General features: G+C 40.4%; 1 protein-coding gene across 1 annotated transcript; it reads right to left on the bottom strand.

The window, feature by feature from the left end:
* Window positions 1-491: 491 nt before the first annotated feature.
* Window positions 492-2135, bottom strand: LOC100452324 (melanoma-associated antigen B16). Its single transcript, XM_002831507.3, has one exon. The coding sequence runs from the start codon at window positions 2067-2069 to the stop codon at window positions 1095-1097; it is 975 nt and encodes a 324-aa protein (XP_002831553.1). The 5' UTR covers window positions 2070-2135; the 3' UTR covers window positions 492-1094.
* Window positions 2136-13707: the final 11572 nt, after the last annotated feature.

Genomic DNA, 13707 nt, shown 5'->3' with positions numbered 1-13707 from the left:
CTCAACTCTGAGACAATCCATCTTGAGGTCTGATCCCTGATCACCATCCTCTCAGCCTCATCTTACACCACACCCGAATTAAATTAAAAATTATACTCACTGAAAGAATTCTAATCTTTCAAAGCCCCAAATTTCTTTGCCTCAGGGAATCTATATTTGACAGTCTCATATGGATTCCCCAACTTACCTGTTAACTCCTTTAGATATTAGAAAATATCCCACCACCATCATTGTAAGATTTCCGTCCCTATAAGTTAGAATTATAAGGAGAGGTCCTAGGCTTTGTTCATCCTAGCATTCCAGTATTATTCTGATTATTACTAAAGAGCAAATGCTTAATTAAGGTTTGGAGAATAAAAGAGATAGTAAGGATGCTGTGCAATTTATGGAGATCTGTTTCTCGGATATTTCTAAGTTAAGCAAATTAATGCATATATCATTTAATTTTACAAAACAAAAAACTAAAAGGCATTCAGTAAGAAATACACTGATCATCTTTTATCTATTTTTTATTCTAAATATTTTAAAGCAAAGTTCTTAGCAATGTCATGTCATGCTATACTAGAACACAATATAGATGGATGGTTTTCTAATCTGTTTTACAAAATTAACAAAACTTTTGCTACTAAACCGCATGAAAAAAACATTAAACGGATATTTAAAAGCAGAGTTCTTAGTAATGTCATGTCATCCTATATCAGAACACAATATAGATGGTTTCCCAATCTGTCTTACAAAATTAGCAAAACATATGCCACTAAACCTCATGAAAAACATTAAATGGATGACCAATATTATTCAAAACTTAAGAGATCTGGAAACTACCTAAACTTCTATTAAAAGAAACATCATCTGAATAATATAGCCATTAAAAAATAAAAGAATAAACTGTCAAGTTACACATACAAAATAGGGATACAGATGATATATACTATTTTTCCTCCAGCCCCACCCTGGACCTGCATCCTTGAACACTAACTGCCTTCTGCAAATGTTACATAAACCATCTATCCTTGACTTCACTAGGTATGGGAGAAGCTACCAGACATAGCGCTGGAACTCACAGTGGCTGTGGAAATGGAGTCAGCCCTAACTTAAATTCTGGCTCTAGCTCTCTCTCCTTCCTCTTTCAGAGCTTCCGCATACTGAGATGGGAAAGAATGAGGGTAAGACCCATGAACTTTGGCCACAAACTCCAGGACTTTCATCTTGCTGGTTTCAGCTTTGGCTCTTGGGTCCCACAGGAATTCATATCGTGCAGGATCACTGTTGGCCACCTGCTGGTACTCCAGGTACTTCTCCTTCACAAAATCTTTGGTGATGAGCTCTCTGGGCTCTCCAAAGATGAAGTGCTTCTTTCCAGAATATATTCCCGTCAAATTCAGCACTTCCCAGACTTCCTCTTCAGTGGCACGGTTGCCCTTCATGAAGATCACACCCAGGACAAGTATCAGGAGGCCAGTCTTGGGCATACCTTTTTCACCACTCAGCATCCCATCATAGGTGAGGCCCAGTCTGATGAAGAGGCCATAGCAATGGGTGGTGGGCTCCACCTCCATCACATCAAGGCCAAAGATCATCTCTAGGCGCTCAGAAGCTCTCAGGAGGATCTCAGAGAAGTGGCTCTCATCATCTTTGATGATAATCTTCAACATATCTGCCTTTGTTATTGGCTTTTTCATCTGATACTTGTGCAGCATGAAATTCACCAAAAAAGCCACTGTCTGGTCGAGAGCATCTGCGGGCACATTCCTGGGGTCTGATGTATCCTCTGAGGAGCTTGGACTATCTTCCTCTTCTTGGCTGCTGGAAGCCTCATCAGATTCACTTGATGAGGTGGTTGTGATGGCAATGGAAGAGGAGCAGAAACTCTGAGGAACCTCAAGAGGACTCTCTGCCTTAGCAGCAGGAGCTTCCTTCAGTTTGCCAGGCACTAGAGGATGGGATGAGGAGAGGAAGGTCTTCTCCAGAGCCTTGAAGACCTGTGCAACCTCCAGGCTCTGGGTCTCACTGAAGGTCTGAAGGTGCTGATCATGTGTGCATCGTGGACTCTCCTGATCCTGAGACATGATGACCCTTGTGGGTGGCAGTAGGCAGGAGTATGGACAGGAGGGCAGGCAATGAAGAATCACTGCCTAAGGGAGAGAGAAAGGGTGTAAATGTCCTCAGCTGGTAAACTCAACTGCAGTAGCTCTGATGGAAGCCACTGCCTATAGACTTCTCCTAACAGCAGTGTTATAGAGCCTCACAGATCTGATATTCTGTTTTCTGGGTCTACCAAGAACCTGAAGGATGAAGTGAGAATTCTCAGGGTGCAGCCAGCCAACCCAACATGAGAATTTTTCAGGTTCACAGTAGACACTTGCAGTTGGGCTCAGTACAGCTCCTTTTGTTTTGAGGAGGGTAATGTCATCAGTTGACGGCCAGAAGTGCCAGTAACTTGGCACCTGATAGGGCCTGTGCCACTTCCCCTGTGGTAATGTGGGACTGTGCCCCCAAGACCAAAGTCAAAAGGAAGTGTCAGGTACCTCCTCCAGTTACCCAACCTGGAGTTTACCAGGGCTGACAGCAGGATCTAGATTCTGTGAGAGCCACTGTAATGGTATGGGTAGTCCCCTCAGTTATTACTCAGGTGCCTTACTTTGAATCCAGGCAGGTCCTGGGATCCTTCCTTCTGTTAACCTAATGCTGTCCCCTCAGACAAAAGCTTCCACCTCCCTCAAGACCCTGGAGGAGGTAGTGAGGTGTCACCTCCACCTAACAGCTTTACCCATACCCGCTCAGGGCTGACAACAGTGCAGTACTTGAGTCTTCAGAATCCCTGCTCTTCTGGGGTGGGTGGCCCTTAGTTTTCATTCGGGCTCCTTGACTTGGCTAGTGATGGTGACTTACCAGTATACTAATTAATGCCACTCTCCACCTTCAAGAATACCTCATCCTCCCGAGTCACCTGAGAAGGAAGTGATAAAGGACACTACCTGTCTGCAATTACTGGGGATTCACAGTGTTAATAACAAAGGCTGTACACTGTGAAGCTTTCTTTGTCCTTGTGTCCTGTGTCCTTTTTCCTCTGTGGACCTTACTTGGGGTCCTTACTGTGACTTTTCACAGGCCCTGGCCTCCCTTGTCTACTGATCTGATATGATGTAGGTACACTAATCAAGAACCTCACATGACAGAAACCCTCAAAAAGGAAGAGTGGGTGCTTGTCACATGATCCCTGCCCAATGCTCCCTAGGCTGAAAAAGTTATCAGGGCTCTTTGGCAACATATATCCTGGAGTGGATTCCTACTGGTCCTTACTCTGTGTCTCTATGTTAACTCCTTGCACTTCCTGGCCACCCAATCCAATGCTTATCTGAACCTTTGCCTTCATTTCAAGACCACCACCTCCATAAGACCCCAGTGTATGAAATAAGCAGGACAGGGCTCTGTGGAGATTACTCTTTTCTGGGGTGAGTGTTCCCATCAGCCTCACTTAAGGTCCTTCCCTTGACTAATGGAAGCATCTGGGACCTGATATCACTTTCTTAGACCAAAACCTTTGTTATCCTGAGTTCACTGAACAGGAAATAAGTAGATATCTCAGCCTGACAGCCCTGCCCAGAGCCTCCCACAACCGACAGCAGGGCTAAGCAGGGCTAAGCAGGGCTACGTTCTGTCCTCATTATCTGGGATGGGTGGTTCCCTGAGACCTCACTCAGAGTCCTTACTCTGACTACTGGTTGGGCTTCAGTCCCCATCTTCTGATAGCTAATGCCACTCCTGCCGAAAAAAGAAAAATCTCATCTCCCTGTGGCAACTGTAAAGGAAGAGATAGACATCTCTCAGTCTTAAGTCTGTGTCTTCACCTAACCTCTCGGTACCCCTTATGCACCTACCCCTATATTGACTTGAGGCTGCTGTTCAGACCATGACACTCAATTCCTGAGACCCCTGAAGATGAAGACAGTATGGAAATTCTTCCCACTCCTGCCTTGGACTTCCAAGGACTGAACTCAGAGGCAGAGTGGAGCTCATGGAGGTCCCAAATGTACTGGAATGGGTGTCCCCTTCATCTATACTCAATGTCTACAATTTGGCTCCTGGCACTGTAAGAGACTCCTCCTCTCTGCTGGCCTGATGTTCCTTCCTTATACTAAAGATTCACCCCTCAGTGACCACCAAGGAGGATGTGAGGGGACACTTCATCTAGATATCCAGCCTCCTATGACTGACACCATGGGTGGAGACTGTGGGGCCACCTATGTTCTCGGGTGGGTTCTTCTCTCAGTCCTAAGTCCACATCCTTACTTTGAATCATTTAAGCACCCAGGAATCTTTCCTCCGATGGCCTTACTTAGCTCCCTCAAACCAAAGCCTACACTTGCCCAAAACCAAAAAGGACGACATGAAGTTGTCTGACTGGTGGGCCCCCATATCAGGGGTCTCTGAGGGCTGACCAAAGAGGCAGAGAACAGCCCCATGGTAACACCCTGTTCCAGAATATGTGGCCCAGATCTTTTTCATGGTCTGGGACTTATCCTTCTGACTTAAGTTTTCCCTCGCAATAAGACCTCCTTCTCACTGAACACCATAGAGGAGTGTGTGGATGTCTCATCTGGCTATCTCTGTTTGGGTCTCCCAAACATTCCCTGTGACTTGTGGGTCTACAGTTTTATGCAGTGTATTTTCCCTTCTGACAGAACTCAATGAAACGTGCCAAGACCTGGAACTCCTTGTGCTGGCCTGATGTAATATACTCAGACAAAACCTTCACTTCCCTAAGACCCCAGGAGAAAATTAGCAATATCTTCAGTTTTACACCCCTAGGGTGAGTCTCCCAGGGAGGGGAAAAACTCCTTGGATCCTTCTCTGTCATCAGTTGGCTAATCCCATAATTCTCACACGGGGTCCCCATATTGGAAACTAGTTGGTATTGTGTTCCCTCCAGTCGGCTAACTGATGCTGCCCCCTTCCAACCAAGACTTCATCTCTATGAGACACCCACAAAGGAAATGAGCAAACGCCTCATGAACGGACACCCAAAAATGACAACATGGCCTAGACACTGTGGCACAACCTCTTTTGTGGAGCCTGCAGAACCTTAAAACTCATTCAGAGGCCGGGCGTGGTGGCTCATGCCTGTAATCCCAGCACTTTGGAAGGCCGAGGCGGGTGGATCACGAGGTCAGGAGATCGAGACCATCCTGGCTAAAACGGTGAAACCCCGTCTCTACTAAAAATACAAAAAAAAAAAAAAAAAAAAAAAAATTAGCCGTGCATGGTGGCGGGCACCTGTAGTCCCAGCTACTCAGGAAGCTGAGGCAGGAGAACTGCGTGAACTCGGGAGGCGGAGCTTGCAGTGAGCCGAGATCACACCACTGCACTCCAGCCTGGGCAACAGAGAGACACTCCGTCTCAAAAAAAAAAAAAAAAACTCACTCAGGGTCCTCACCTGGACTCCTGCAGGGCCTGAGATGTCTTCCTCTGCCGACACGACACTGCCTATATCAGACTAAAGCTTCACTTCCTTCAGACTCCGCAGGCGGAAGTCAATAAGCAACACTTCCGGCTGCCCTTGCCCCAAGCCTTGCAGGGCTGACAAACAGGCCGGCCCTCACTCAGTGTGTCCGCCAAAGTTCTGTGGTGAGTGATCTCTGGTGATAGACTCATTACTCACTCAAGGGCTTTTTTCTTTTTTGACTCTCGGCAAATCTAAGGACTCTTACCCTTGCCCAAATAAGGCCTTCACCTTAATCAGATTCCCGAGGGAGAAATGTGGGGTGGGTTCAGCCTGAAAGTCCAGCCCACGGCCTCCCAGAGTTGACTGCAGGGCCTGGGGCTCTTATCTGCAGGGCACTCTATTTCCCTCAGTCTCAGAGTTTTACCTTGACACCTGACAGTGCCTGCAGCGACTCGTTCCTCTGCTGACTAGGGTGCACCTTCCTCAGATAAGGTCGTCACAGTCCTCGTACTCAGAAGAGGAAATCTGGAGCGTCACATCCAGTTACCCCAGACCGAGGCCTCGCAGGACCAACAAAAGGGGCGGAGCAGGGTGGAAAGCGTGAAGCGCCCTGTTCACTCCGATATTGAATATGCTGTTAATTTAGTTAGGATATTGTCTAATTGTGAATAGCCTTGGTTCAAGTCCCCTTTACTTGGACCACCTTTATCTGGTTTTTCTATCAAAAAATGTTAACTTGTAAAAATATTTTGAATAATTTCAAATCTTTTTGGATCTTTTGGATGAGTTTCCATAAGACACTTTTTTTTTTTTTTTTTTTTTTTTTGAGACGGAGTCTCGCTCTGTAACCGTGGCAGGAGTGCAGTGGCATGATCTTGGCTCACTGCAACCTGTGCCTCCCGGGTTCAAGTGATTCTCCTGCCTCAGCCTCCCGAGTAGCTGGGATTACAGGCGTGCGCTACCATGCCCGTCTAACTTCTGTATTTTTAGTAGAGACGGTGTTTCATCATGTTGGTCAGGCTGGTCTTGAACTCCTGACCTAGTGATCTGGCCGCCTCGGCCTCACAAAGTGCTGGGATTACAGACGTGACCCATACACTAATTTTTTTTCCTCTGAATATATAGTGCAACTGGCCTTCAAACCTAACTGGTTTTCAAACTGTTTGAGGATGGCTTGATCTTTGACTACAGTTTCAGTTTGTGTTGTTTGACTATATTTCTGTATGTTTTATGAACCTATTTATTCCCTTATATTTTGCTAAAAATTAGTTCATTTCACTTGGGTTTTCAACTTGAAGGACATAATAGTTATAGTAAAATGGTTTATGATACAAATTCTTAAACACATGCAATAGTAGAAATGATAGTACAATGAACCCAATATACTTGACACTTCCCATGTCATCAGTAGTTAATGGTAGCAGCTTGTTCAGATTAAGAATTTGTTCTTCGGCAAAACCACTCCAAAGATTATTCTTTGTACTTTCATTGGGTATACCCAATGCCTGCGTACAGGTCTCCCTTTTTGGTGACATTGGCAGTGCTGAAGAGCATGACTTTTATCCATTATCTATAATATTAGGGGCTATACAAGGATAATTATCTCATTCTATTATTCATTCCTAGCTTACTAACTGAAATTCTACTATAGGTACAAACCTTTCCTCATCCACCAGTTGGTTATTCTGAGATAATGGTATATAGTTATTTTATATTTGAATCTCTTCTGCACCTATATTTTGTATAATATCATTGAATATAATAATTTCTTCTGCTTTTTGTAATTAATATTTATAAAATGATATTATATATATATTTCATGTAACTAGAGCAAGAAGGAGAAAATTGCTGACCCTTCCAATTTCTGTGGACTCTAATCTCCTACTGTTGCCTCCTGTTGCAGAACCCAGTTGGCATTCAGATGTGGGGGAGCCTAGGAATTGAGAGTCAGGCTCTGTATAGTAAAGAGCAGAACAAGGGTAAAGAATGGATCTGAGACAAATAGGTTCAGGATTGGCATACCACTTAACAGATTAAATGACAAAAAGTATATGCAAATTTAGAGAAAAAATGGTTCATAAAAACAGTCATCACTCATTCATTATAAAAAATGTATTTTCTTAAACTAGATCAAGGACATCTACAAAAGAGCCCTAGAGTAAAAATCATACTTCATGTAAAAATATTAAAAACTTTTACATTAAAATTGAGAAGTAGGCAAAGATGCCTGTTATCACCATTTCTATTCTTTATTGTAATGAAGATAATAAAGTAATGGGAAACAGAGGCAATCAAAGAGATTGGGATTGGAAAATAAGAAACAATGTTTCTGTCATTAAACATGAATAGAATGTATATGAGGAAAATCTACTAAAGAAAAACTATTAAAGCAATAAAAGTATTTTTAAAGGTTCCTGGGTATAATATTGATATGCAAAAATACTCTTTTTTCTGTACCAATTGATAGCGTGAAGATTAAATTAAATAAAATATAACTTGTAAGTTACAATAACAAAATACCCAGTTCCTAAAAGTAAATATAATTTGTCAAGTATAAAAATTCTATGGAGGTCGGGCGCAGTGGCTCATGCCTGTAATCCCAGCACTTTGGGAGGCCAAGGTGGGCAGATCACCTGAGGTCAGGAGTTCGAGACCAGCCTGACCATCATGGAGAAACTCCATCTCTACTAAAAAAAAAATACAAAATTAGGCAGGCGTGGTGGTGCATGCCTGTAATCCCAGCTACTCGGGAGGCTGAGGCAGGAGAATTGCTTGAACCCGAGAGGTGGAGGTTGTGGTGAGCGAATATCACGCCATTGCACTCCAGCCTGGGCAACAAGAGTGAAACTCCATCTCAAAAAAAAAAAAAATTCTATGGAAGAGTTATACAGCTATTATTTGGAGAAATTTCTAAAGATCTAATTGGAGAAATATAATACAATCTTAGATAGAAGACTCAATATTGTAAACATGTTAATTCTCCCCAAATTTATTCTACTGATGAGTATAATCCTTTTCTTGCAATAAAGTCACGTAGTTGTTGTTTATGAATGACTGTGTATATGTGCATATGTGTGTCAAACTTCACAAGCTGACTCTAAAATATAAATAGACTTGCAAATGGCTAAGAACAGACAGTATACACTTGAGAAAGAAAAAGAAGATATGATATTAAGGATTATTAAAACATATAGTAAATAACAGTTTGTAGTAAAGATGCAGGCATAGTCAAGTAGACCAAAGAAACTGAATAGAGAGTGTCAAAACATACCTGTTATACAAGGTCTCCTGATTTGTTAAAAAATATGCCACTACAAATAAATGGGGAAAGAACAGTGTTTTTACTAAGAAATGACAATGGAACAATTTGATATCCATATTAAAAACAAAATATGACTGAAACTCTCCTTCACATTTAACACGAAAATCAATTCCTGGTGGGTTAGAAACATACTTTTAAATTTTTTACTCTGAAAGTTTTCATACTTACATAACAGAAGAGAATACCACATTAACAAAAAAAAATTTAAATTATATCAAAGTTTTTAAGCTGGTTTATAAAAATTAGTGTTTATGATAAATGATATGTTATCAAATTAGATAAAGGATATTTACAAAACATCTATAGTAAATATACTCAATATAGAGACACTGAGAGTTTTATTTTAAAATTGGGAGGAAGGCCAGGTGCAGTGGCTCACGCCTATAATCTCAGCACTTTGGGAGGCTGAGGCGGGCGGATCACTCAAAGTCAGGAGTTTGAGATTAGCCTGGCCAACATGTCAAAACCCTGTCTCTATTAAAAATACAAATATTACCCGGCGTGGTGGTGGGCGCCTGTAATTCCAGCTACTCTGGAGGCTGAGGGAGGAAAATCACCTGAACCCGGGAGGGGGAGATTGCAGTAACCCAAGACTGTTGCCATTGCACTCCAGGCTGGGCAACAAGAGCAAAACTCTGCTCAAAAATAAATAAATAAATAAAAATAAGAAAATAAAATTGGGAAGAAGACAAGATGCCTGCTATCATCATTTCTAGTCAATATTTTAATGAAGATACTACATTAGGAAAGTAATGGGAAACAGATGAAATCAAAGGGATTATTCTTGGAAAATAAGAAACGAAGCTGGTATTATTAAAAGAGGATTAGAATTTATGAGGAAAATCTAATGATAAACTAATCAATAAAATTGTTTATAAAGTTTCTGACAATAAGATTAATATACAAACATACACTTTGGTTCTGTGGTAACAAACAGTATGAAAATGAAATTAAATATCATTTGTAAACTATCATAACAAAATACCTGGTACCTAAAAGTAAATACAACTCAATGGAATATAAAAACTGTAACAACTCAATGGAAAAATTACACAGCTACTATGTATAAGTCAATCAAGGCCTAACTAAATAGAGGAATATTATATATTGGTAGATAGAAGATTCAATATTATAAACATGTTAATTCTTTTCAAATTCAAACTATAGACGATTATAATTTTTCTCCCATAAATAAAACCCTAAAGGTTTCTGTGTGAGTATCTGTGTATATGTTACATTGTGAGGCTTGACAAGCTGATTATAAAATTTAAATTAATTTGCAAATGGTCAAAACTATCCCATATCCCCTTAAAAAAAATAAAATGTGCTTTATCAGATGTTTCAAAGTACTAAAAATCCATAGTAGTTAAGAACTTGTGATATAAGTCAGAAGCTAGAAAAGAAAAATGGAATAGATTCTCTCTTAGAGTCTCCAGAAGGAACCAACACTGCTGACACCTTGATTTTGGTCTTCTAGCCTCCAGAACTTGAATAAATTTCTGTTGTTTTTAGCCATCAAATGTGTGGTATTTTGTCATGGTAGTCCTAGGAAACTATACACCCTAGAAAGAAGTTATAGTGAGCCGTAGGTCTGCCAGTCCTGTCTGAGGTATACTGGGGTGACAGCAGAGACTGACAGTGGGATCCCTTCTATTCTGGGTTAGGTTGTCTTGTCATTTCACATTCAGAATTGTCATATCAATGATTGGCAAGGCATGGGTCTCCTCCCTTCTGCTGCTCTAAAGTTGACACCTCAAACCAAGGCTTTTCTCAGAGAAAAGGAAGCGGTGCTTCAGACACCATCCTTGCCATGTGGTACCCAATGCTGACAGATCTGTGGCACCCTTTCTGTCTTGAGCTACTGGGGTCTTCAGTTCTCTCTCACTGAAGGTCCCCACCTTGACTCCATGTAGGGTCTGGGTAACCAGTGGCTGCACCTTCAGATCACGGATCTCACCTCCCTTAGACCTAATATTAAAAAGTGAAGAGGAGCTTCAGCCTTACAGGCCAGCCTAGGGTATTCAAGGACTGGCCATGAGGGCAGGGCCAGACTCTTTGTTGCTACCTCTGTTCAAAAGTGGGTAGTGCCTGGGTCCTCACTCAAAGTCTTTGCTTTCAATTCTGTCAGGGATTGGTGTTTCTCTCCCTTTTGACTTCAGGCTTATTTCCTCATATTAAGACCTACGCCTTGCTGGCTGGGCACAGTGGCTCACGCCTGTAATCCCAGCACTTTGGGAGGCCGAGGTGGGTGGATCACCTGAGGTCGGGAGTTCAAGACCAGCCTGACCAACATGGAGAAACCCAGTCTCTACTAAAAAAAAAAAATTAGCCGGTTATGGTGGCACATGCCTGTAATCCCAGCTACTTGGGAGGCTGAGGCAGAAGAATCACTTGAACCTGGGATGCAGAGGTTGTGGTGAGCTGAGATGGCGCCATTGCACTCCAGCCTGGGCAACAAGAGCGAAACTCCGACTCAAGAAAAAAAAAAAAAAAGACCTGCACCTCCCTGAAGAAGTCCTTCACTTTCCTAGGAGGAAATGAAGGCTGTTTCATCTGGCTACATTTTTTTCTGTGATCTCCCAACACTTACAGCCACAGCAGGTAGGTCAAGGCCTAGAGGTCAACTTCTGTTCTGGGTTGGGTGGTTGCATCAGTTCTCACTCAGGATCCTTAGTTTGGCCCCTGAGAGGATCCACGATTCCTTTTTCTGGTCACTTGAGGCCACACCTCTCAGTCCAAGACCCTCACTTCTGTTCCTTCATAGGAAATTTTGAAGAACACCTCTGCCTTACTCTGCATTCGGCTTCCTAGGACTTAAGTAGGGGAGGTATTCTGTTGTACTCCCATGAATATGGTGTGATGGTTCTCTCAGTCCTCAAACATAAAGCATAATTTTAAATAAATTTCAAAAGTAAAAGAAGAGATATACTAAAAGTTGTAGATAAAATTTAAAGGTCTAGTAGCCTGCAGAAAGTGAGGAAAAAGGAAACAGTAAGAAAAGCAGTGGGAATAAACAGAACAGCATATAAAGTGTCAGACATAAATCTTAAGGTATGAATAATTATGTGAAATATGAATGTTCTAAATGCACTAATTAAAAAAGATTGACGGATAAAATTAACACGATGTAACTATGTGCTGGATAAAATAATGACATAGGCAAAAAAATGACATAAGCCATTTAAAAATAAAAATATGGAATATGATGTAGTATACAAACACTAACTTGGTAGGCAGAATTCTAAAAACAAAACCACTTCACTTTGCAAGTTCTAGGAAATATTTATTTATACTTATCTTTGCAAGTTCTAGGAAATATTTATTTCAACATAAATGGTTAAAGGTTACACACTCTATGATTCAATATATATATAACGTGTTTGATAAGACATAATTTTAGATGAAGGACAGATCGGTTTTTGCCAGGGATTTGTGAAATAGGAAGGAGTGTATGTTCCTATAAATTGATAGTACAAGTAAGCTTCCTTTTAGCAATTCACAAGTTCTGTATTTTGAATCTGGTAGGAGTTCTATGAATCCATATGGATATAATCTGTAGACACATATATATGTGAATCTACACAAAATTTGTAGAATTATACAAAAAGACATACCCAAAACAAGAAGGTATGCAAAAACTGATAAAACACATGTACAGTTTCTCGTGTAGTTATTTTATTGTATCAATGTCAATTTCCTGGTTTGGATAATGTACTATAGTAACATAAGGTGTTACTATTGGGGAAACTAGATGACGTGCACGTCACTGGAGGAAGCTGGGTTTTAGGAAAAGCTTGGTAATGGCAACACAATACTCTTCAGCAACATTTTGTGAGTATAATTTTTTAATGAAAGATTTTATAAAGCTGAATAACATGAAAGATGTCATTGTGGAAAAATATTTTAAATGAATATATGTAACAATGCATTCATATTTAGAATATATACAAAACTAAAAATCAATTCAGAAAAAAGACAATTTTATAGCAAAAGGTGGACTAAAAATGAGCAGTTATTTGGCAAGAAAGAGACCTAAATGGCTAGAGTCTACTAATAAGAGATGTTGATAAGGAATATTATTGGTGGTGAGTAAATTGATACAAACATTTTCTAGAGCCATTTATCATTAACATGTTCATTTGAATATACAAATTTTCTATGGAATATTAACTTCACTTTGGGGTATGTATTCTAATTATTGCATTTAGGCACATGAAAAATGCATTAGAATGCTTCTAGCAGCACTTTGTGATACAAAAAAAGTGTCCTTAATGTGGAGAATGTGCTACAATTATCAGTTGGAGCTCTTGGAGTCAACATGGATGATTTTTGTCTTTAGACTGGTTGTGTATATATATTTATATGTAAATTGATATATATATTTGATCAAATATGAATAGTCACGTTTCGAAGTATAGCCAATTTAGGTTAAATATAAGAAAAAAAATGCTCATCTACATCCATATTATCAACAAAATCACAGAAAAAAAATCTCTTAGGGAAAAGCCCACCAGTTTTCCAGGTACACTAGTGGTCATGCTTCTTATATTTTGATTATGAAGCACACCTTTGATAATAGTATTTGACTTCCATATTATCATAGAACCATTGGGCTTGCTGTCAGGGCTTGAAAAATCTGAGGTCTATTCTTCTCTCTTAAATTAACATTAAAAAGGTAAAAAGTATTAAGGTGTCCAAAAAACACTTTCACACAACTAGTAGCCTATTCTAGTATTTAAAGCTCTCATTATGAAGAAATTATTTCTGATAATCACTTGAACTCTAATGTGTCAGATTAAAACCAGTTTTCCAAGTGAACGAACAAATATTTATCATTTTTTTCTGATTGTACCTGAGAGATCAGCACATAATTGAAAATTTGAAATTTGTATCCAAATATGATGAAAAATACAAACTCTCATCAGATAAACACAGTAGA

Source organism: Pongo abelii, chromosome X (assembly GCF_028885655.2).
Source record: "Pongo abelii isolate AG06213 chromosome X, NHGRI_mPonAbe1-v2.0_pri, whole genome shotgun sequence".
Classification (NCBI taxonomy): domain Eukaryota; kingdom Metazoa; phylum Chordata; class Mammalia; order Primates; family Hominidae; genus Pongo; species Pongo abelii.
The sequence above is the reverse complement of the archived record's forward strand: the minus strand, read 5'-3'. Positions and strand labels throughout refer to the sequence as shown.

What these genes read in the sequence shown, in the direction of transcription:
- LOC100452324 (XM_002831507.3), bottom strand. Translation starts at nt 2,069, where the DNA reads ATGTCTCAGGATCAGGAGAGTCCACGATGCACACATGATCAGCACCTT.